Source organism: Phoca vitulina, unplaced genomic scaffold, assembly GCF_004348235.1.
Source record: "Phoca vitulina isolate PV1807 unplaced genomic scaffold, GSC_HSeal_1.0 scaffold12, whole genome shotgun sequence".
Classification (NCBI taxonomy): Eukaryota; Metazoa; Chordata; class Mammalia; order Carnivora; family Phocidae; genus Phoca; species Phoca vitulina.
This window is the reverse complement of record NW_022589715.1, coordinates 33039070-33060133: the sequence shown is the minus strand read 5'-3', so window position 1 is coordinate 33060133 and position 21064 is coordinate 33039070. Positions and strand designations below refer to the sequence as shown.

The window sequence follows — 21064 nt, the reverse complement described above, 5'->3', positions numbered from 1 at the left end:
GGAGCTGAGAAATGGTTATCCCCTTTTTTTTTTAAAGATTTTTTTTGGGGGGCGCCTGTGTGGCTCAGTCGTTAAGCATCTGCCTTTAAGCTGGTGGCTACAGAGATAACCAAGGAAAATGAATGACTAGTTTTCCAAGAAAAAAAGAGATTATCAAGGTCCTTGATGGCCTGTGTTTTAACAGCTAAGAGAAGTAACTTCATATTTACTTCCTATCTTGTAATTAATAATAATCAGTGAGAATAACTCATAAAGTAAGGGTATTTAATCATGGGTTAGGATGCCAGGAAATGAAATACCTTTAATTTTTGTTATCTTGGCTCAGATAAGGGAGTAATCACTAAGAAGGGCTGTCTGAGCCCTGATGTCACTTTTTAGGATCCATTTCCTCCACAGGGTGAGCGCTTTGGAATAATAGAATGGGAACAAAGATTTCAAAGCAGCTAATATATAGGAGCAGGAATTCATATTGGTCTTAAATGTAGTTATTCCTGTCTCTTTTCTCATCTGAGTCTTCCTATAAACATTTTGATTAGGCAGTAATAGTTGGTAATTGTCCAATGTTTTAAGTATTTTCAAGTTCTGGGGCACCTGGGTGGCTCAGTCGTTAAGTGTCTGCCTTCAGCTCAGGTCATGATCCCAGGGTCCTAGGATCGAGCCGCTCATCGGGCTCTGCTCAGCGGGAAGCCTGCTTCTCCCTCTCCACCACTTGTGGTCCCTCTCTCACTGTGTGTCTCTCTGTCAAATAAATAAATAAAATCTTTAAAAATAAATAAATATTTTGAAGTTCTTTTTTTATAGTGTCTCATTTAAATTTTAAAAAGCCCTACAAAGTGGGATAGAATAGATGAAGAAAGTCAGACTCTAGGAGTTTAAGTGAATTACCCAAGTTCATGTGAATATTATTTGATAGAATTGGAGGTAGATCCCACATCTTCAGACTTCTTGCCTTGTGTTTGTAATTTTATACTGTCTTGGTCTTCATTATCTTCCTATGAAAAATCTCATCCTGCTTTTGTATGTGCTACCAAATGACAGAGGCAATGACGCTAAGCCCATAGCAAGGAGACAATAATGTAAGAATTGAATTTTGAAACTGGGTCAACCTCTATCCGTAATTTATTCAGTCTTCTTTAACTCTTTGAATAAACTACCTGTAAGGTGACTAAAGTTTCTTCATTATGCCAAAAGTTTTGTTTTACATCATTATTGCAGATCAGAAATACTGATCTTTATGACCTACTGAAATTGACTTTTAAATTGTTTTAATATTGTCTTTTTTGTGTTTAGAATGTGAGCTTCTTTTTTTTTTTTTTTTTAAGATTTTATTTATTTATTTGACAGAGAGAGAGACAGCGAGAGAGGGAACACAAGCAGGGGGAGTGGGAGAGGGAGAAGCAGGCTTCCCGCCGAGCAGGGAGCCCGATGCGGGGCTCGATCCCAGGACCCTGGGATCATGACCTGAGCCGAAGGCAGACGCTTAACGACTGAGCCACCCAGGCGCCCCTAGAATGTGAGCTTCTTAAGGGTAAAAACTCTTGGCTTGTTTGCCACTGAACCCTCAGTATTTAGAATTATATATCTGGCCAGTATAATACACTTAAATTAAGTATTTGATACCTAATTTGCTGGTTTAGTGTTTTATGATCCTCCATTGAGGACCTGCTGTCCCAAATCAAATGTTGGTTGCTTTCTGACATTCACTTTCTCTGCTAGGTCCAATAGGGGTGGTCAGTCCTGTGAAGGAGTGTGAACATTGACCTAGAGCTGCTTGGAGTTGAAGCAATTACGTTTATGTGGTAAAAGTCTCTGAGTCAGGTGGCAAATAGGTTTAATCTTTGTATACCTTTTTCTCTCAGTGCTGCTTGTACTTTAGCCCTTTGTAGTCATCAATACTTTCAAGTCCCTTTAGTTCAGAGGTGTTGTGTATCGAGGTCAGTCTATACCATGAAGTGGGAGAAGTTGGGAAGTGTTGCTTTTTAGATTGTAGTCAGAGTTTAAGGTTCTAGACTTCCTAAGACGTTTTCTATGGTGAGAGTTCTGTGTTAATGTAGTTGAGGGAAATGCACAGACATGTTTGAACCAGTGCATCTGCAAGTCTGCTATATCCAAGAACAGAAAGCACACAAAAGTCCAGATTCTAAAAGGTTAAGAAGGGCTTACTGTTTAGTCCCAAGACTTTGCCAGTTTCTTCATGGTTGAACCTGGCCTTTTCTGATTCCTAGTATTTGAATCCATAGGGTGGTCTTGTTGAATAAAGACCTCTATTAAGAAGGGAAGAGAGGGCAAATAGCATGCCTGATCCTTGCAGGGAGAAAAAGACTTTTGAAAGAGCACAAAGCTCTCAGGATGTTAAGTAATACTGTAAAAACATGCAGGAGTTGATTTACTGTTTGGGGCTTGTCATAGCCTGAAGCAGTTGGTGCTGTTCCCCAATATAAGAACTTTTTTGTTTCTCTAGGACATTGTCAGGCCCCAGGAGTCTTTCACATGACTGTTTGTCCCTATTAAGAGCCAAGTGCCTGTTTTGAAGAAAACAGAGCTGGTAGTTCAAGTGTTTAGCAGAACTCCTTATTATTAAGTGCCAGGTGACAGGGATGTGTGTGACAGGATAGAAAGAGAAACTAGTATTTATTGAGAGTCTCTTTCACACTAGACACGGTGGTGGGTGCTTCTATATGTGCTATCTTATTTAGTCTTTATAACAGTCCTATGAGATAGGTATTATTTTTCCATTCTCTAGATTTGGAAACCAAGACTTCAGAAAACTTGAATGACTTTCCCAAGGTCACACAGCTAATAACTGAACTAGATCTAAATCCAAATTGTCTCTCAAACCAGTAATTTTCCCCCCATAATACTTCTTTGGGTTCCATGGGTAATAATAGAGCTCACTTCCTGATTTTCCTATACAGGGAGAGGGAAACAGTATAAAATGGCAGAATTTACATACATTTACATATTCCTTTCTAACCCTAACCTTCAAAATGTTTTAAATATCGTGAACTTTTAAACATAATACTGAGATCTCACAAGTGATACAGTGGAGGAAATGAGAGGTGTTTTTCTCCCCAAATGAAAGATGATTGCAAAAGGATATGTGATTTCTTTGAAATTTCCAGTAGAGTCATTATGTCCTAAGGAAAAGAGGCTACTAGTGACTTTCAGGGTATATAGCATCTTCACTGTCATATGTTTAGATTTAAGCTCTAGCTGAGAATTCCCATTTTTAAGCAGTTTTATTTTTAATCTAAGTATTTCTTGGAGGCTGACTCAGACTTATGACAGAATAATTAGAAGTTCTTAATGCTCACATTATAGAATTTTACTTTTCATTAATGAAGATAAAATAAAGGCTTTGCATTAGAAATTTTCTCTTCTTCAGAGTATAGATGTAAACTCTTATTCAGCACACTGATGAGAGTATAATTTTCTATTTGCTTTACTGGAGGCCGCTTCTCACAGTTTGAAATGTGGGACACGGGAATTTTCTTGTTTGTTTCTTATTTTCTTTACCCTCAGGGATCATTTGACTTTCATTTGAAGTTCTAATTGATGGAAGGGGGAAAAACAGAAAAATGATGGAACACTGAAGTTCATAACAGAAAAACACGAATTAAATTAGATTCCAAATCTCAAAAGTGAGTTTGTATTTCTCTACTTAGAAGAATTGGTGCAGTTGTTATAATCCTTTTTTGTTTTATTTTGTTTTAACCTCTGGCATAGAGTAGTGATTTAGCATAAATAGAATAATTTTATTGGTGCTTTCTAAGAGAGAGTGTGGAGGGTGAGATTATCGTACTTAAACAGTAGATTGGGAATTTTGTGCATACCAGCTCCCTTGCCCTCTTGCATGGGCAGGGGATTTATAGAAATGAAGTATGAATGGCATCTTAACTGTGGACTTCCTGATTTTTTCAGTGTTATTGTTGAATATTAAAATAAACCCTCAATTTGACTTTAAGAAAATTACTTGATTTGGGTATTCTCCTCTTCTTTCTTAGGATTGACAGTGATGGATTGACAGGAAGGACAGAGTTTGCACCTGAGCTCCTGACTCGGTTTTTAGTCGGAGTGCTCATTATCAATACCCTAAACTAGTTCATGTTCTTGGCAGCTCTAGCCTGGAGTCTTCATGTTCAGTGCCTTTGTCATACTCTTCCACACCACTTCACTGGCCTGTGTCATGGTGGGAGCTCAGCAGGAAGGAACATGCTCTATGTGGTACTTCGGATAGTCTTCCCCTAGCCGGTGCTTGTGTACTGCTTGGGCTAGTACAGGCAGCAGCAGGGTATCTGGAGGCAGCCTTTAGGAGCATCCAGACAGCCGAGATGCTGCCACCAGTTTCAGGCTGGCACTGAAGTACCTTGGCCAGACTAGATTGCCAAAGGCAGCGTGTACCTCAGAGTACAGTACTTTTTCTCTTTGGGAAAGTAAATAGAGATGCTGCTTAGTCAATTTTATTTCATTGTTGCTGAGCATAAGATAATGTGGTAAAATCGAGAGAGGTGTAAGATAGTTTTACACCCACCCCAAAACTGTGTTAAATTGCTTTAGATGCATTATCTCATTAAATCTTCACAACAATCTTACCAGTTAAATCTGTTAAAATCACTGTTTTACAGGGTAGAAAGCTTAAACCTAGCCAGCCACACAGCTAGAAAGTGGTATTTTGATTTACATTTGAATTTAAGTTTGTATGACTTCAAAGGCCGTGTCCACTAATTGTTGGCGGTAGGTTCTTAGTAAATAGATAGGCATTCCCTCACACATAGAATCTCATCATGAGGAAACATCAGACAAACCCAAATTGACATTCTGTAAAATAACTAGCTTGTACTCTTCAAAAATGTCAGGATCAAAAAACACAAGAAAGGCTGACTGAGAAACTATTCCAGATTAAAGGAGACTAAAGATGCATGACATCTAAATGCAGTCAATGTGTGATTATGAATTTGATTTGGGAACAGGAAAAAAACTTCATAAAGGGCACTATTGAGGCATCTGCTAAAACTTGAATATAGACTGGGTTAGATAGTATCATTTATCATTATCATGTAACCATGGTTATGTAAAAAAATGCCCTTGTCTTTTTTTTAGATTTTATTTAATTAATTTATTTATTTTGGAGAGAGCCAGCATGAGCTGGGGGAGGGGCAGAGACAGAGGGCAAGAGAGAAGCTCAAGCGACTCCACACTGAGCACAAAGCCCCATTCGGGGCTTGATCTCATAACCCTGAGATCATGACCTGAGCCGAAACCAAGAGTCAGACGCTAAACTGACTGAGCTACCCAGGTGCCCTGAAAATGCCCTTGTCTTTAGGAAATATGCACTAAAGTTTTAGGAATAAAAGGGCATGACATCCCCTACTTACTCTCAAGTAGTTGTGAGAGAGACAGAGAATCATAAAGTGAATGTGGCAAAATGTAAGCGGTTGAACAAATGGTGAATCTGGGGAAAGAGTATAAGAGAGTCATATTTTTGCCAAATTTTTTGTATACTTGAAATGCCTTGTGATACAGGAAACAAAGACAAAAGAAAAAATTATATTTCCTTACTGCCTACAGCCCATTGACAAGTCCTTGAAACAGGTAGAGTGACCTTCCTCTGGGAACTCAGCTGCCTCGATGTTGACACTTTGCTAGAGGCAAAAAGCAATCTTAGCTTAACATTATCCCAACCTCCAGGATCCTGTAAGTCTTCTTTAACATATACAAATTCCTTTGGAAACTTCCTTTATCTCTGCCCCCCAAGATACATGTTAGCAATCATCCTTCAAGCATATGGTCCACTGATACACATCTGAAAGTTCTCATGACTGAGGATTTCTAGACAGTAATAAATGACCTTTTTCCTAACAATAGCTAGCCCCCTCAAGGTCCTGGAAACCTTGCCTCCAAAATTCCTTTGGGACTTATGCTATCCCTAACCCCCTCCCAACTTGAAAGCATATAATCAGTCATCCATCACAACCCCAGTACAGCTCTTTCTGCCTTGTAGGTCCTGTCCCCATGCTTTAATAAAACCACCTTTTTGCAGTGAAGACGTCTCAAGAATTCTTTCTTGACTGCTCCAAACCCCAACATTTCTACATCACCTTACATTTTACAAATGTGACTAAAGTGCTTCAGAAACCAGGAATCCCAGTGAAGGCATCACAGCCAGCAATTAGGTACCATATTCTTCTATTCATGCTTCCTCTCTTGGCAAAGAACTTGCCAAACCAAGTTGAGGAAATAAACATGGACTGTTATTTCATAGAGGAAATATATGTCATACTGTCAAAATGTTTTTCTTATACTTCCATTGGGGACATACCTCACTTTTCTTCAAAACAGTTATTTGCTTTTAACTAATATTTTTGTTCCATTTCTTTTGACCTCCTTTTGATAGTTCGTATTTCTGGTTTGTTTAGACATAATCTTGGATAGAGTGGCAAATGTATTCTTTCTAATGAAAGGATAGACTGTGAAGTAGAGTAAGCATTATTTACTTTTACTAATCATTTATGTTTGTTTATTTTTATTTATAATAGTGTATATGCTGCCTACACCATCTTTCTGTTTTAGGTGATTATCATCAAGCCTTGATTATGTATGAGTGAACTATGCTATTTTGGGCATTATCAAGGGCTGTCTTTCCCTTCACACCACCCAGTCCTATTTACTCTTGGCTTGGCCAGAGAATAGCTATAGGCCAAATATGAAGGATGTTAAAAGTTTGAATTTGTAATTTAATATACTTATATATTTTTCAATACTTTTTCACTCTCTTTTTTTTTAATGTGAGATATAATTGACATATTTCAGGCATACAACATAAAATGATCATATTTATCTTTTTGCATTCCATAAGTACCTATATATGTTGATGTGATTTTTTTTTCAAGATGAATAATATGGTGTTCTTGGGTTAGCAAGGCAGAACTGAGAATTCCTTCTGATTATAGATGGAAAGAACCCAGGTTTAAGCAGGTATTTTGTTTCTCCTAACTGTGATTTGGGAGAAGTCTTAAGAAGTTCCACACAGGGGCATCTGAGAGGCTTAGTCGATTAAGCAGCTGACTTGATCTCAACTCAGGTCTTGATCTCAGCTCAGGTCTTGATCTCAGGGTCCTGAGTTCAAGCCCTGCATTGGGCTCCATGCTGGGCATGGAGCCTACTTAAAAAAAAAAAAAAAGTCCACGTATTAGTCAGTTGACTAAGGTAAACATTGCTTCTACCTTTCCTGGTGATGGGGACAAGTAGCTGTATATAAAACTGAATGCCCTTGCCCCCCCCGCCTCCCCCTCACAGAGAGAGGGAATAAAAGGCCATCTTGCCTCAGAATAAGAACTTAGTCTCTTTATGTTTCTCTGCCCGGATCTCATGCACATATTAATTCAACTATGCTGCCATCCCATTATACTTAACAAAATGCTAGAAATCTTCCATGGCAGCTAGGATGTACTCATTGTCTATCCAGATGTTTTTACAGGCCACTTTAGATTGATTTTGGGTTATCATACTGTCAACACTCAGGTTTCCTTTGAGTCTTTGCTAAAATTAACTGAATCATAGAATAACTTTCACAGGAGGGTACTTAGTGACTATTAATGATGGTGTTTATCTTACATATGAATGTGAGTCAGGATTGCAAAATGGTTAAGTGCTCAGACTCTGAAGCCAGACAGACCTGGGTTTAAAACTGGCTCTGCCACTTACTACTTGTGTGGCCTTAATAAACAAGTTGCTCATCTTTCCTTACTTTCCTCATCTGTAAAATGGGATAAAATTATCCTCACCAATATGAAATGATGCATGTAAAGCACTTAGCATGTAATGCGTGACATTTTGTATACATTCAATAAATGTTAACCATTGATAGTTATCATAGCTATTAATATTATCATTAGTATAATTTCTGTATCCCCCTGAATTTGCTAATGTTTTCAGATTTGTTGCACTTCTCCTGCAATTTCTCCTACTCCTGTCTTCCAGACTAATTTCTTTTCAATTATGGCATTTCACTTTTTAGGCATTTCATTTTTCCCCAGAGTCCAGCGGTGATCCTCTCAATCTCCTCAAACTTTTCTATTTCCTCTACTGCTTCCAGAGTCAACTGAATAAATGATGACCAAGTAAGAAACCATTTCTTTGCCAGTTAGGACCTGACTACGTGTTCTGTCTTTTGCAAAGGACTGAACTGATCTCTAGTTTCTAGAACTCTGGGGCAATTTTAAGAAAATGAGGCCTTTCTTTCTTTTCCTCCACAAACTGGACCAGAAGTATATCAAAGCCCATAAAATCCATTGCATCATCTGAAGAAGTCTTCTTGCTGGATGTAGCTGAAAAGATCTGGATCAGATGGATAAGATCTGTCACTTCCATAGTTCTTCCAAGTACCTTAACTCTGGTTTGGTTTCTTCCTAGTTAATAGGACTGTTCTAAGGATCAGATGAGGTCATTCATGCAGAAGGGCTTTCTAAACTGTAAAGCACTGTGTTAGTGTGAGGGATGATTGTTAAATATGAACAAAGGCCCCAGCAACTTAAGTGATCCTAGGTAATAAAGATGCAGTCTCCTCTTTTCCTGCCACTTAAGAAGTTTGCACTAAATTATTTGAGCTAAAAAGGCTAGTAACTAACTTCATGCAGTGACCGCACATCCTTTCTTCTTCTCTCATCTCCATATTCTCTCACAGAATGGTGTGCCAGATTCTGAGTCAGTCTTCAGGCCTGGACTTTGGGTCACAGCATGGCAGGCAAAGTCTTCATAGGATCTGGGAATGAGGATTAGCAAAGATTTCTTTTGTACCATTTTCCAATCCCCTTCCTGGCAGCTTTTATCCTGTCAGCCCCCACAGATTAAATGACATTTCAAAATTGAGTTCAGTGAGGATGAAGCCAGATGAGGTTTCTCCCAAACTGGGCTGGCAGACCTGAGATAGCATGTGTACATGTGTGTGTGTGTTTCTGGAATATTAGAAATTTTTCTCTGTACAATAAGAACAGCAAGCCTAGAATTATGTGTGAGATCATCATCATTATCATCAACCACAAACACATAATGCTTGATAAACACGACCCTCTAAGCTTTTGTGATTATTATGGACTGAATTGTGTCCCCTGCCAATTCATATTAAAGTCCCAACCCCTAATGCCTTAGAATGTAACTGTATTTGGAGTTTGTTGGAAACCCAACAAAATTAATCGCCCTTCCCCACAACCTTGACCCCCCAGAAATTTTATTCAAAACTTTCTCCCCAAATCAGCATTTTCTGAATTTGAAAGGCCTCCTACCCTTAAGTCATTTCGTCCTTTGCCCTCTTTACATAGTTTTATTTGCTTTCTCAAGAGAAGAGTGAAGGGAAGTGCTTACTTTTTAACTATGCCTATTTCTGCTTAATTGTGCTGTCATGAATGACTTAAAAGAAACCACATTGAGACAGTTGGGACATAGATAGATGGTGCTGTTGGCAGAGCAAGTTAATGATACCTCTAGTTGGGAAAATCTGCAGTCCCAGAATGGATTTGATTAGTTTCACTTCTGTCTTCCTCCCCTGCCAGAGTTTGTCATTCATTGCTGCACTCTGGTCTTTTTAATGGATGTATTAAGGTATTTCCCCCATCTTAATCTGTAGATTATCAAGAGCCCCTTAGAAAGCAAGTGCCATTGCATACTTTGTTTCTGCCTGCCTAATGGTATTACCTAAACAAGCAACTCTGGTTGGGTTTTGTTTTGTCTTGTTTTTAATCTTCTCTATTCCTTTCATGTAAATATATTTAATTTGTTTGTCAAAGTTGTTTGCAGATGAGTTTTCTCTGCAATGTATCTCATTAGGAATGATGAGGGAGCCCCAGTTTGAACTTCAGACTAATATTAGCAATACTTTCTTTCTCATGTGTTAAGAGTTTTGTCAATTTGTTTTCTCTAAGATTTAAGTGAAATTTCTTTCTCCTTCAGTATGATTTGCATTTTCACTTGTTTACCAGTTGTTCCTCTGGTTCTCTGTCCATTGTCACATGGGAACTAGTTCTACTTAGCCAAAAGCCAGTATGATTTCTTGCAAATCAAACCAGAGCACCTAAAAATAGTTTTTTTATCCAAATATTTTTTCACCGAAAGTTTTTCAAAATACAGAAAATCTTAACAGCTAAAAATTAAGTCCTGCTGAAAATAAAAAAGTTATAAAATGAACTAGAGCACAATGTTTTGAAAAAGGTAGAAATCAGCCAATGATCTCATTGTATTGAGCTTTTAGTGTTTATATAACTCAGCTTCATTTTATTTTCTTTTGTTGTGTGTTTTTAAAACAGTCTTTGTAGGGGCGCCTGGGTGGCTCAGTCGTTAAGCGTCTGCCTTCGGCTCAAGTCATTATCCCAGGGTCCTGGGATCAAGCCCCACATCGGGCTCTCTGCTCAGCAGGAAGCGTGCATCTCCCTCTCCCACTCCTCCTGCTTATGTTCCCTCTCTCGCTGTCTCTCTCTCTGTCAAATAAATTAAAAAAATCTTAAAAAAATAAAATAAAATAGTCTTTGTAAATGCTGAAGTCCTGGTGCTTATGTAAATCAGTGCAAAAACCTATATCTCTAATTAGTTCCCATTCTACTCTGTTAAATGTACAGTAGTGTCAGCCTTGAAAGTGTCTGAATTCCGAGTCAAATGTGGGTATTATCAAGCAGTGGATTGAATCAAAGAGCTGGGAATTCTGGCCTTCACATAACTGGGGCTAGTCTCCAGGTTTCTTGTTTTTTTCTAGTGGTAAAATGGAGATCAGTGGTACTTCTACCTTTCATTATATCTACTGACCTGTAATGGGGAGCAGAATATGTCAGGCTGCTTTGAAATCTCTAAAGGAAAAAGAATAGTGATAGTCCTGGTTTAGCAGTATATAATTCAGCCAAGGAAAGAACCACTCATTCGTGCAAGGTCAGACTATTTTCTCCCTTTCAGAAACAAGTCAGGGTTGCCTGGGCCAAAATACATGTTCCTTTTGACCACACATTGGCAGGACAGGCATTTCTAGTTTTCTCCTAAATCATAGCTCTAGATTTTTTCCAGCTGAGAACTCTTAAGCCAAAACAATTGCACGGTCCTGTTCTTGACATTTTCTGTCTTTTTAGAAATTCAGATAACTTTGAATGGACAGTGTTCTTGGAATCTCATTGCCTTGTTGGTTCACAGGTCCTGAGCCTGCAGATAAAAATGAAAGCACAGCAGCAGAAGGATGTGTATGTGTTTCTGTGTGTGTAAATTCAACTTTGGTTCATTGAGGATTATCTTACTAATGCCCCCTTTATAAAGTTCCCTAGGTTTTTCTGGTGCCTAGCAACCTTGGTGATCAGGTGATTAGAAAGGCATAGAGAGGGGTGCCTGGGTGGCTCAGTCGGTTAAGCAGCTGCCTTTGGCTCAGGTCATGATCCCAGGGTCCTGGGATTGAGCCCCGCATCGGGCTCCCTGCTCTGCGGGAAGCCTGCTTCTCCCTCTCCCACTCTCCCTGCTTGTGTTCCCTCTCTCGCTGTGTCTCTCTCTGTCAAATAAATAAATAAAATCTCTTAAAAAAAAAAAGGCATAGAGAATATGCTCAGGGATCTGAGTAGTTTAAGATACCACACCTATGGATCTGTGTATCTGATATGGGTTACAGGGTAAGGAGAAGGATTTGCCTTTCGTATTTTCCTACTTTTTTGGTGTTTTGTGCCCTACCTATACACCCTCCCCTCCCCTAGTCCCTCTTAATGCTAGGCATCCTGAGTTTAAAGGCAGGCTACTTGGGTTCATTCTTCCTGGAAGAAAATAAATCTTATGATTTAAGTAATAGAAAGGTGTTAATGACTCTTTGTATTACTTCTCCTTGAGAGTATTTATGTACTGAAGACATTATCTGGGCTGAGAACAGTAGTCCTTGTTACTAAAGGAAGGGAAATATCTGGAAATAAGATCTTTCTGACATGAATAGACATTTTTCAAAGAAGACATACAGATGGCCAACAGACACATGAAAAGATATTCAACATCACTAATCATCAAGAAAATGCAAATCAAAACCACAATGAGCTATCACTTCACATCTGTCAGAATGGCTAAAATAAAAAAGACAAGAGGGAGCACCTGGCTGGCTTAGTCAGTAGAGCATGGGACTCTTAATCTCAGGGTCATGAGTTAGGCCCCATGTTGGGCATGGAGCCTCCTTTGAGAGAAAGAGAGAGAGAGAGAGAGAGAGAGAAAGAAAAAAGAGAAAGAAAAAGAAAGACAAGAAATAAGTGTTGGCAAGGATGTGGAGAAAAAGGAACCCATGCACACTGTTGGTGGGAATGTAAATTGGTGCAACCACTATGGAAAACAGTATGGAGCTTCCTGAAAAAATTAAAAATAATTGAATAAGACCATATGACCCAGTATTTCCACTTCTGGATATTTACCCAAAAAAAACAAAAACACTAATTTGAAAAGATCTATGCACTCCTGTGTTCGTTGCAGCATTATTTGCAATAAACCAAGATTTGGAAGCAACCTAAGTATCTGTAGATAGATGAATGGATAAAGAAGATGACACACACCTGATATATATACATCAAATATTACTAAGCCATAAAAAAGAATGAAGTCTTGCCATTTGCCATTTGCAATAATGTGGATCAACCTAGAGAGTATTATGCTAAGTGAATCAAGTCAGATAGAGAAGACAAATACTGTATGATTTCAATTGTATGTGGAATCTGAAAAAACAAAATAAAGCAGAAACAGACTCATAAATATAGAGAACAAACTGGTATTTTCTGGGGTGGTGGGGATAGGCAAAATAAGTGAAGGGGATTAGGAGGTACAGACTTCCAGCTATAGAATAAGTAAGTCATGGGATATAAAGTACAGCATAGGGAATATAGTCAATAATATTATAATAACATTGTATGGTGTTTGATGGTGAGCATTTCATTATGTATATAAATGTCGAATTACAATGTTGTATGCCTGAAACTTATATAATATTATATATCAACCATACTTCAATTTAAAAATAAATAAATAAATTGGGAAAAAAGATCTTTCTGGCTTCAATTGCACTATATGGGTATGATTTTCAAAAGTTGTCATATGAAGGTACAATTGAAGCTTCTCCTAATAGCTCTAATCTCCTTGTCTATAAAACTTTTTGTGGAGTTGGTATGATTTAGTCAGATTAACCAGTTTAAATTTCACTTCATTTTTCCATCTTGTGGAAATAGGACCAAAACAAGGAGGAAGAAGTGAAGCAGCAGAGACCCAGATAACAGGCCTCTGAATGATTAAGATCTGAAATTATTATATATATATTTATATATTTAAATTTTATTTATTTATTTTAGAGAGAAAGAGCACAGCAGGGAGGGACAGAGGGAGAGTCTGAAGCAGACTCCATGTGGAGCCTGACACGGGGCTCGATCTCATGACCCTGAGATTACAACCTGAGCTGAAACCAAGAGTCTGACACTTAACAAACTCCAGGCGCCCCTGAAATTATTATATTTTAAAATGTTGTCACTTTATATAAAACCTGTGTATAGAAAGTTGAAGTTAGGTGGTGCCTTAGATGTAACTTCAGTCAGTGGTAAATCTGCAACTTCCTGTATATTCGATGTCTCTTTTCTCCCTTGAGTTGCTAGTTAAATAATGAAAAGTCCATGTTTTCTTAATATAATAAGGATTAGTGGGAGTTGTCAGGTTGTCTTCACAAACGTCCTTTGAAATGCCTGAATGACAACTCCAGAAAACTCAGTAATTATTGTCCACTGATGGTTAATGCTTTTGTAATACACTGGTAATACTCTGTGCTCTCCTAGGAGATTGTGGGAAGATGGATAAGCACTTCCTCTCGAAGCTGCTCTCGCTTGGAAAGCACCTGCTATGTGCCGAGGCAGTGCTGTATTTCATTTATTAGAGTGGATTCTTTTAGTTCTTGAAGACCCTGTCTTAGTCCCACATAGCTTTTAGCATATTATGGACACCTATTGAGTTTTGGGATGAATCATTTTAATTTAGTTGCTCCGTCATTAAATTGCAGTCAGCCTCCCAAAGAGTCTAATTTTCATCTTTTTTCATCCCCAATAGGATGATTTGCTTTGTAATTTTTTTTTCATTTTGAAAATTGTGTTAGCAGGCCCTTCACACAGTAGCTGTAGAACTCGTAGCTATTGTATTTGAAATGAGGATTTCCTCAGCATAAAAATGGCCTGAGTAGGGACCATTGTTTGTAATATAAAAATAACAATTTTTGTTTAAAAAAAAAGATTATAGGGGCGCCTGGGTGGCCTAGTCGGTTAATCGGCTGACTCTTGATTTTGACTCAGGCCGTGATTCAGGGTCCTGGGATGGAGCCCTGTGTCAGGCTCTGTGCTCAGCCCAGAGTCTGTTTGTCCCTCTCCCTCTGCTCCTCCCCGCCCATGCTTTCCCTCTCTCTTTCTCTCAAATAATAAATAAAATCTTTTTTAAATTTTTTAAAATTAAAAATAAAAAATTATAAATTACAAACTTTAAAAAGATTATAAATCACAAGTTTTCTTTTTTGAAGTATTGTTTTAAGCTGCAGCATAAGCTATCCATTACTTTATTCTTTTTTTTAAAAGATTTTATTTATTTATTCATGATAGAGAGAGAGAGGCAGAGAGAGAAGCAGGCTCCCCAAGGAGCAGGGAGCCTGATGTGGGACTCCATCCCAGGACCCTCGAATCATGACCTGAGTGGAAGGCAGACACTTAACCATCTGAGCCACCCAGGTGCCCAGCTATCCATTACTTTAGATGTAGGGTATCAGAACAGGTTGTAGAGATGAGCCCACGTTTCTGAAATCAAGATCCTTGATGCAAATTCTTAATGAAATCTGATCTTACATGGTGGTTGTTGCTGCTGTTGTTGCTATTGTTGTTGTTCTTCCTTAATATCGAAGTGCTGCTATACAAAATTTCAGTAAATGATAGTAGAAAAAAGTCAGATATTGGTTTTGGGTAATAACCACTTGGAGGGCAGCCTTCCTATCAATTTAGGCATGACGAAAATCCTTGCTCTGCTAATCTTTGGAGTTTGTGTTCGGTGATAAGTACTTTGGCAGTCTGAAGAGACTCATCTTTATGTTTATACTGAAAACAGTGATTGAGGCCAGGAAGTAAAGTAGGAAATGAAGAAACAATACCCGCACATAGAAAATATTGGAAATAACAGAGGAGAGGGAATTGGGGTTTGGGGAATAAATAGCCTGACCTCATTCCTCTTGCTAGAACCCAGCTGTAAGAATAAGGGAGTGACACAGTCTTAGAGAACAGCCCCATAGGACATGGAACAAGGCAAAGACGGGTGGAGAATGGATAGGAAAGGACAAGTGGAGAATAGTCACAGTTTTCAGGGAAGTATAAAATTTTAATTTTGGATAAATAGTTCCTTAAGGAAGGACGTGGAAGATCCTTTGCTACAAAAAAGGCTCTAGCAAGGTGTCCTAAAAGAATTGGGAGAAGTATCAATATAATTCTGAAAAAGCCACATGAAGTATGGGTATCTTTATTAATAGTCACAGTTTTCAGGGAACTATAAAATTTTAATTTTGGATAAATATTTCCTTAAGAAGGAACGTGGAAGATCCTTTGCTACAAAAAAAGCTCTAGCAAGGTATCAATATAATTCTGAAAAAGCCACATGAAGTATGGGTTTCTTTATTATAGATATCTATATTTTCAATTATTATATAATTGCTCTTCAAGAAGCCATTGCCAATTTTGACCTTTGCTGCATGTTCTCTTTCTCTGTCAAGTTGTTAAACATGGAAGACACAGAGTGACAGAGCTGCGGGTCAAAGGTTAATTTAAGTTTATGAAAGGACAGCCTAAATAGAGGGAGGCTTCATGGCTAAAATTTAGGCTTAGCCAAGATTCCCTTTGTGTTAATAAATGTAGCTAAAAGAAAAATTGGGGAAGTAAGCCATATATTATCCGGCCAGCTGTATGTGGCCTTCTTGAATCAGTCTTGGTTAGGAGATCCTAGGTCACCTTTTCCCACTCTCACCTTCTGTCCCCTAACTTTAGTACTTTTTCAAGAAACCACAACATGTAGAACTTGCCAGAGTCATGTTATAATGCTAAATACAACCAGTCAATTGGGGAATAAAGCTTTGTGGCAATTTTGCATAGGTAATAATAAAAATAGAGAAAATTGGATATAGGACTTCTATTTTGTTTTTTTAAATTTTTATTATTTTTCAAGATTTTTTTAAAAATTTTTATTTATTTATTTTAAGTAGGCTCTACATTCAACACGGGGCTTAAACTCACAAGTCTGAGATTAAGAGTCACATGCTCTACCGACTGTGCCAGCCAGGCACCCCTGTTTTGTTTTATGATTAATTTATTCTAAATGGTTCCACTTAAGTATTTAATAAGTCATTGTTCTTTTTATTTTTTATTTTAGCATTTTGTGACTGTAGTATTGTTTTGCCAAAGAATTTCTTGGTATGCTTATGGGCCTAGATATCAAAATTATTTAAGTAGACATTATACACAAAGAAGTTTTAGCATGTAGATGGAGAAAACCAAACACTTGCTTAATGGCAGCCTTCAATTATTATATAAACTAATAATTAGTTATAGTCTCTGACCCTGCTAGGCAATGAGTTTAAGCTAAAGCACTAAAGATCTAGGCTCGGCAAGTAAGAGTTTCCTGAAGAATATTAGAGTGGTTACCTGGGAAAGGAGTTTCTTAGGAACCTGGGAGATATCTTTCTCCAAAATCATTAAAGGTAGCTTGGGTTTTTCTGTTGGTTTGAGATGGTGGCCTCTTAGATCTCTTAGGATTTTATAACTTTTTAGCTTTTGCACTTGGAGAGAATATTTTAATATTTTGCCTTTGCTTTCTTTTCTAATTTGGAATAGTTATTTAAACCCTGAATTTAATACACTGCTGTACTCCCCCATGATCACAGACTACATATTCTTGATAATGATGTGCTTGCTTATTCATCTGCTAACCGATTTGATTCCACCACATGCTGTATCTACACTCTATTAAAAAGCAGCCGGTTCGGGGTGCCTGGGTGGCTCAGTCAGTTAAGCGTCTCCCTCCGGCTCAGGTCATGATTCCAGGCTCCTGGGATCGAGCCCCGCATCGGGGGCGGGGTCTCTGCTCAGCAGGGAGCCTGCTTCTTCCCCTCCCTCCCTCTGCCTGCTGCTCACCCTGCTGGTGCTCTCTCTCCTTCTCTGTGTCAAATAAATAAATAAAATGTAAAAAAAAAAAAAAAGCAGGTTCTAACTCTTGACTCAGATACTTAAATCCAGGAGTTTAGTCTTGTCATTTCTTGTTATTATAACCAGTTAGGCCCAGACCTGGCTGGATGATTTTGGGGGAAAAAATGTTTCAAGAGTGCCTTGCTGGCTCAGTTGAAAGAGCATGCGACCCTTGATCTTGGGGTCATGAGTTCAAGCTCCCTGTTAGGTGTAGAAATTACTTAAAAAAAAAAAACAAAAAACTTAAATCAGATGTTTCACATTGTTCTTATACTTTGTCTCTGGCTTGATAAGCATCATCTGCATTCCTACAGATATCTTTAAGTGCATTAGATGTATTTTCTGTAGTGTACCCCAGCCAAATGCAAAAATCTGAACAAAGCCCCATGTAGTAAGCCCCGGTTTAAAGGCTCTTGAATACCTGATAAAATATTTTGATAGCATAACTAGGTAAAGCTAGGCCTTTTAATAGTTCCAAATAAACTGTTTCTTCAAGAATCATAAGTGGTTACATGTGTCTTTCTAACACTGTTAATGTGCATTGTTTCAAGGGCGGAGAGGTAAAAGTTAGGAGTGGATGGAAAATTTAACTTTGGACTCTGTTTTTCTAGCCTGCTAGTCTCTCTGGTAGTTGATTTCCCTTAAAAATAAACAGCTTCAGGGGCGCCTTGGTGGCACAGCTAAGCATCCAACTCTTGGTTTCAACTCAAGTCATGAACTTAGGGTCATAAGATTGAGCCGTATGTCAGGCTCTGTGCTCAGTGCAGAGTCTGCTTAAGACTCTCTCTCTCTCGCTCCCTCTGCCCCTCTCCTCCCCCCACCCCCTGCACTCTCTTTCTCTCTCTCTCAAATAAAAAAATAAATATTTAAAAATAAATAAATAAATAGCTTCACTGATACTTAGATGTCTGAGGAAAGATAATTTGAGTACTGAAATCTGTAACAAAGTAATGACCCCTAGTCAGAAAAGATACTGGCTTTTATTAATAAACTCTGCTCAGGTATTCCTATTTCTGTGATCAAAGTCCTTGATAATCTTTTCCATATAAATGGAAAACCAGGTGATTTGTTATTGTTATGCACTTTCACTGAGGTAAAACATGGGTTACATTATCTCATTATCTTCTGCCAACTTCCTGAATATATATGTTAGACTGGTAATTATTACTTTCTCTAGACCATTGTTTCAAAGGCCAAATGTTCAAAAATGTTTTAAAGGCTAATAAAACTGAATGAAGAATAAGAGGCTTTCAAATCTGAGACCTGTTCTAAATTTAGCTAACTGAATTATCTAATTTGCCATAAATATGTTCTTCTTTCTTAAAGGAGGTGATCCCTCCTGCAGCTCCTCAACACAAGGAGTATCTTTCTTTTCTTTAAATTGGTTTACTTTCAACTAAGTGAAAACCTGACTTTCTTTCTTTCTTTCTTTCTTTTCTTTCTTTCTTTCTTTCTTTCTTTCTTTCTTTCTTTCTTTCTTTCTTTCTTTCTTTCTTTCTTTTTCTTTCTTTTTTCTTCTCTTCTTTTCTTTTCTTTTCTTTTTTAAACTTCGCAGTTTCTAAGTTCACATTCTATACCCCTCTCCTATCCAAATACATGTTTGAGGAAAAGGTTCCCTGTAGTTAGGGAAAGTCTTTTCTCTCTTTGGCAAGTTTTCATCTGAGAGGCCCTTCCTTTCCCTCTGCACTTGTTTCTCCTGGGGTATGTTCAGTGCCATCAGTAAACACTCAGCATAGCAACTTAGCAACAGCAAAAATACTTTTCCAAAATCTCCTGAAAGTTCTTCTAGCTAATGAGAGAGTAACTTGGTCCCACTGAAAAGGCTTATTTTTTTTTTTAAAGATTTTATTTATTTATTTTTGTGACACAGAGAGACACAGCGAGAGAGGGTAACACAAGCAGGGGGAGTGGGAGAGGGAGAAGCAGGCTTCCCGTGGAGCAGGGAGCCCGATGTGGACTCGATCCCAGGACCCTGGGATCATGACCTGAGCAGAAGACAGATGCTTAATAACTGAGCCACCCAGGTGCCCCTGAAAAGGCTTATTGGTCTTCCTTTTACCTGCCACTTTGGGGATAGGGATGGAAATACCACGTATTTAGAGAAGAAAAGGTAGAGAAAAGAGCATTGAATCTGGTGGTGTCTCTGCCATCAACATTTACCATGCCTGGGGCCTCAATTTCATTATCTAAAAAACAAGGTAGTTGAATTACATGATCTCTGAGAATTCATACTGCTTTAAAATACATGATTATTGTTCTTAAGAATCTTGAATATAATCACTCTTGGATACATATAGTTTGCCCTTGTCACTTGACACAATGTGGACCAAGGATTTGTACACTGTACATGAAATTTCTGTCACCACACTTCAAAGGCCTTTTTCTTTGATATCTACCTAATCTAGGGTTGATTGATCCTAACAGTGTTTGAAGGGAATGTGTTTATAGAAGTCTTGGAGAGTTGGCTTGCAGCAAGTGGAAAGGCCTCAGAAGTGTTTAAGGCTATTTCAAGACCTGGTTATCTTTCAGTTATCTGGTTGATGTTTCCCAAGCAACTTGGTCACAACTTGTTAAAATTTCTAGTATAACCACTAAATCCAAGGTAGCTCAATTACCAGACTAACACAGACCCAATCCAAATCCTTCTTCCATTGTTATGGTGCTATGGAGACAGTATGGAGTTTAGAGTCAGCCAGAGCTGCGAGTTCACAGTCTGAGTCTGCCTTTTTCTGATTTTGTAATACAGGTTAACCTCTCTGTGCCTCAGCGTCATCATCGATATAACAGCAATACTTAAGTACTTACCTTAAAAATTGTTACGGGATCAAATGTGATGATAGACAAAAAGAGCTTCTCACATGAGTCATCATGAGAACACCTGACATTTGTATACCTCTTTACCATTTATGAAACACCTCATCAAAGTAGTTTTATTTAGGGAACTAAGTGTGTGGATTTTCTTTGCTGGCTAATATATCATTTAGGTTTTGAGGCCTGAGTTAGACTTGCTAGGTAGGGGGCCCTGGACCTTTGGAACTGGGTCAGGCCAGGTCCACAGCCTTGGCTTTCTTGAGGGTCTCTCATAAAAACATCCTTTTATGTTTTCCAGGAATCTGAATTTCTGTGTTTGGAATTTGATGAAGTCAAGGTCAATCAACTCCTAAAGAAGCTCTCAGAGGTAGAAGAAAGTATCAGCACACTGATGCAGCCAGCCTAGCTGAAAATGGAGTTGTTGAAGCAAAGGTGTTCATGATCGCTCCCCAGTGACCTGGGTTTTTTTGTTGTTGTTTTGTTGTTTTTTTAAAAAATCTTTTCCCCCCATTACTATTAAATCCTCAAATTCAAATCTTGCCTGTCTCTGCTTGCTGGGATTTCTTTCTCTTTCCCTTTCATTCACTCTTACAGTTGTACTACTTGCAGCATGTAGAGGTGCTCATAAAAGCATTTTATTATTTTTTTTAAGATTTTATTTTTAAGTAATCTCTACATCCAGCGTGGGGCTCGAACTCACAACCCTGAGGTCAAGAGTCACATGCTCCACTGACTGAGCTGGCCAGGTGCCCCATCATAAAGGCATTTTAAAAAGAAGGCTTCCAGGACTGTATCCCTAGAGACTTGAATTCTGTAGGACTAGGTGGAGTCAACTTTAGAAACCCTTGCTATGATGGTTTGTTCCTGGAGTAGGATTTTAGGAATTTATACATGATAAATGATGGAAGAATTAGAAAGAGGGCAAGAAAACTTTTTTTTTTTTTTTAAAGATTTTATTTATTTATTTGACAGAGAGAGACACAGCGAGAGAGGGAACACAAGCAGGGGGAGTGGGAGAGGGAGAGGCA

General features: G+C 38.3%; 2 protein-coding genes across 3 annotated transcripts in view; both read left to right on the top strand.

Annotated features, from left to right (window-relative positions):
• The window catches only part of COMMD1 (copper metabolism domain containing 1), a 193673-nt gene extending 173076 nt beyond the window's left edge, over nucleotides 1-20597 (top strand). The window contains exon 3 of one of the 2 annotated variants that reach the window (XM_032410895.1): nucleotides 20335-20597. In XM_032410895.1, coding sequence (XP_032266786.1) covers nucleotides 20335-20442 — 108 coding nt within the window. In that variant the 3' untranslated portion in view covers nucleotides 20443-20597. The remainder of the gene's footprint in view (nucleotides 1-20334) is intronic. The other variant, XM_032410894.1, reaches the window with a different exon arrangement.
• The window catches only part of B3GNT2 (UDP-GlcNAc:betaGal beta-1,3-N-acetylglucosaminyltransferase 2), a 185448-nt gene that overhangs the window by 69945 nt on the left and 94439 nt on the right, over nucleotides 1-21064 (top strand). The gene's annotated exons all lie outside the window — the stretch shown is intronic.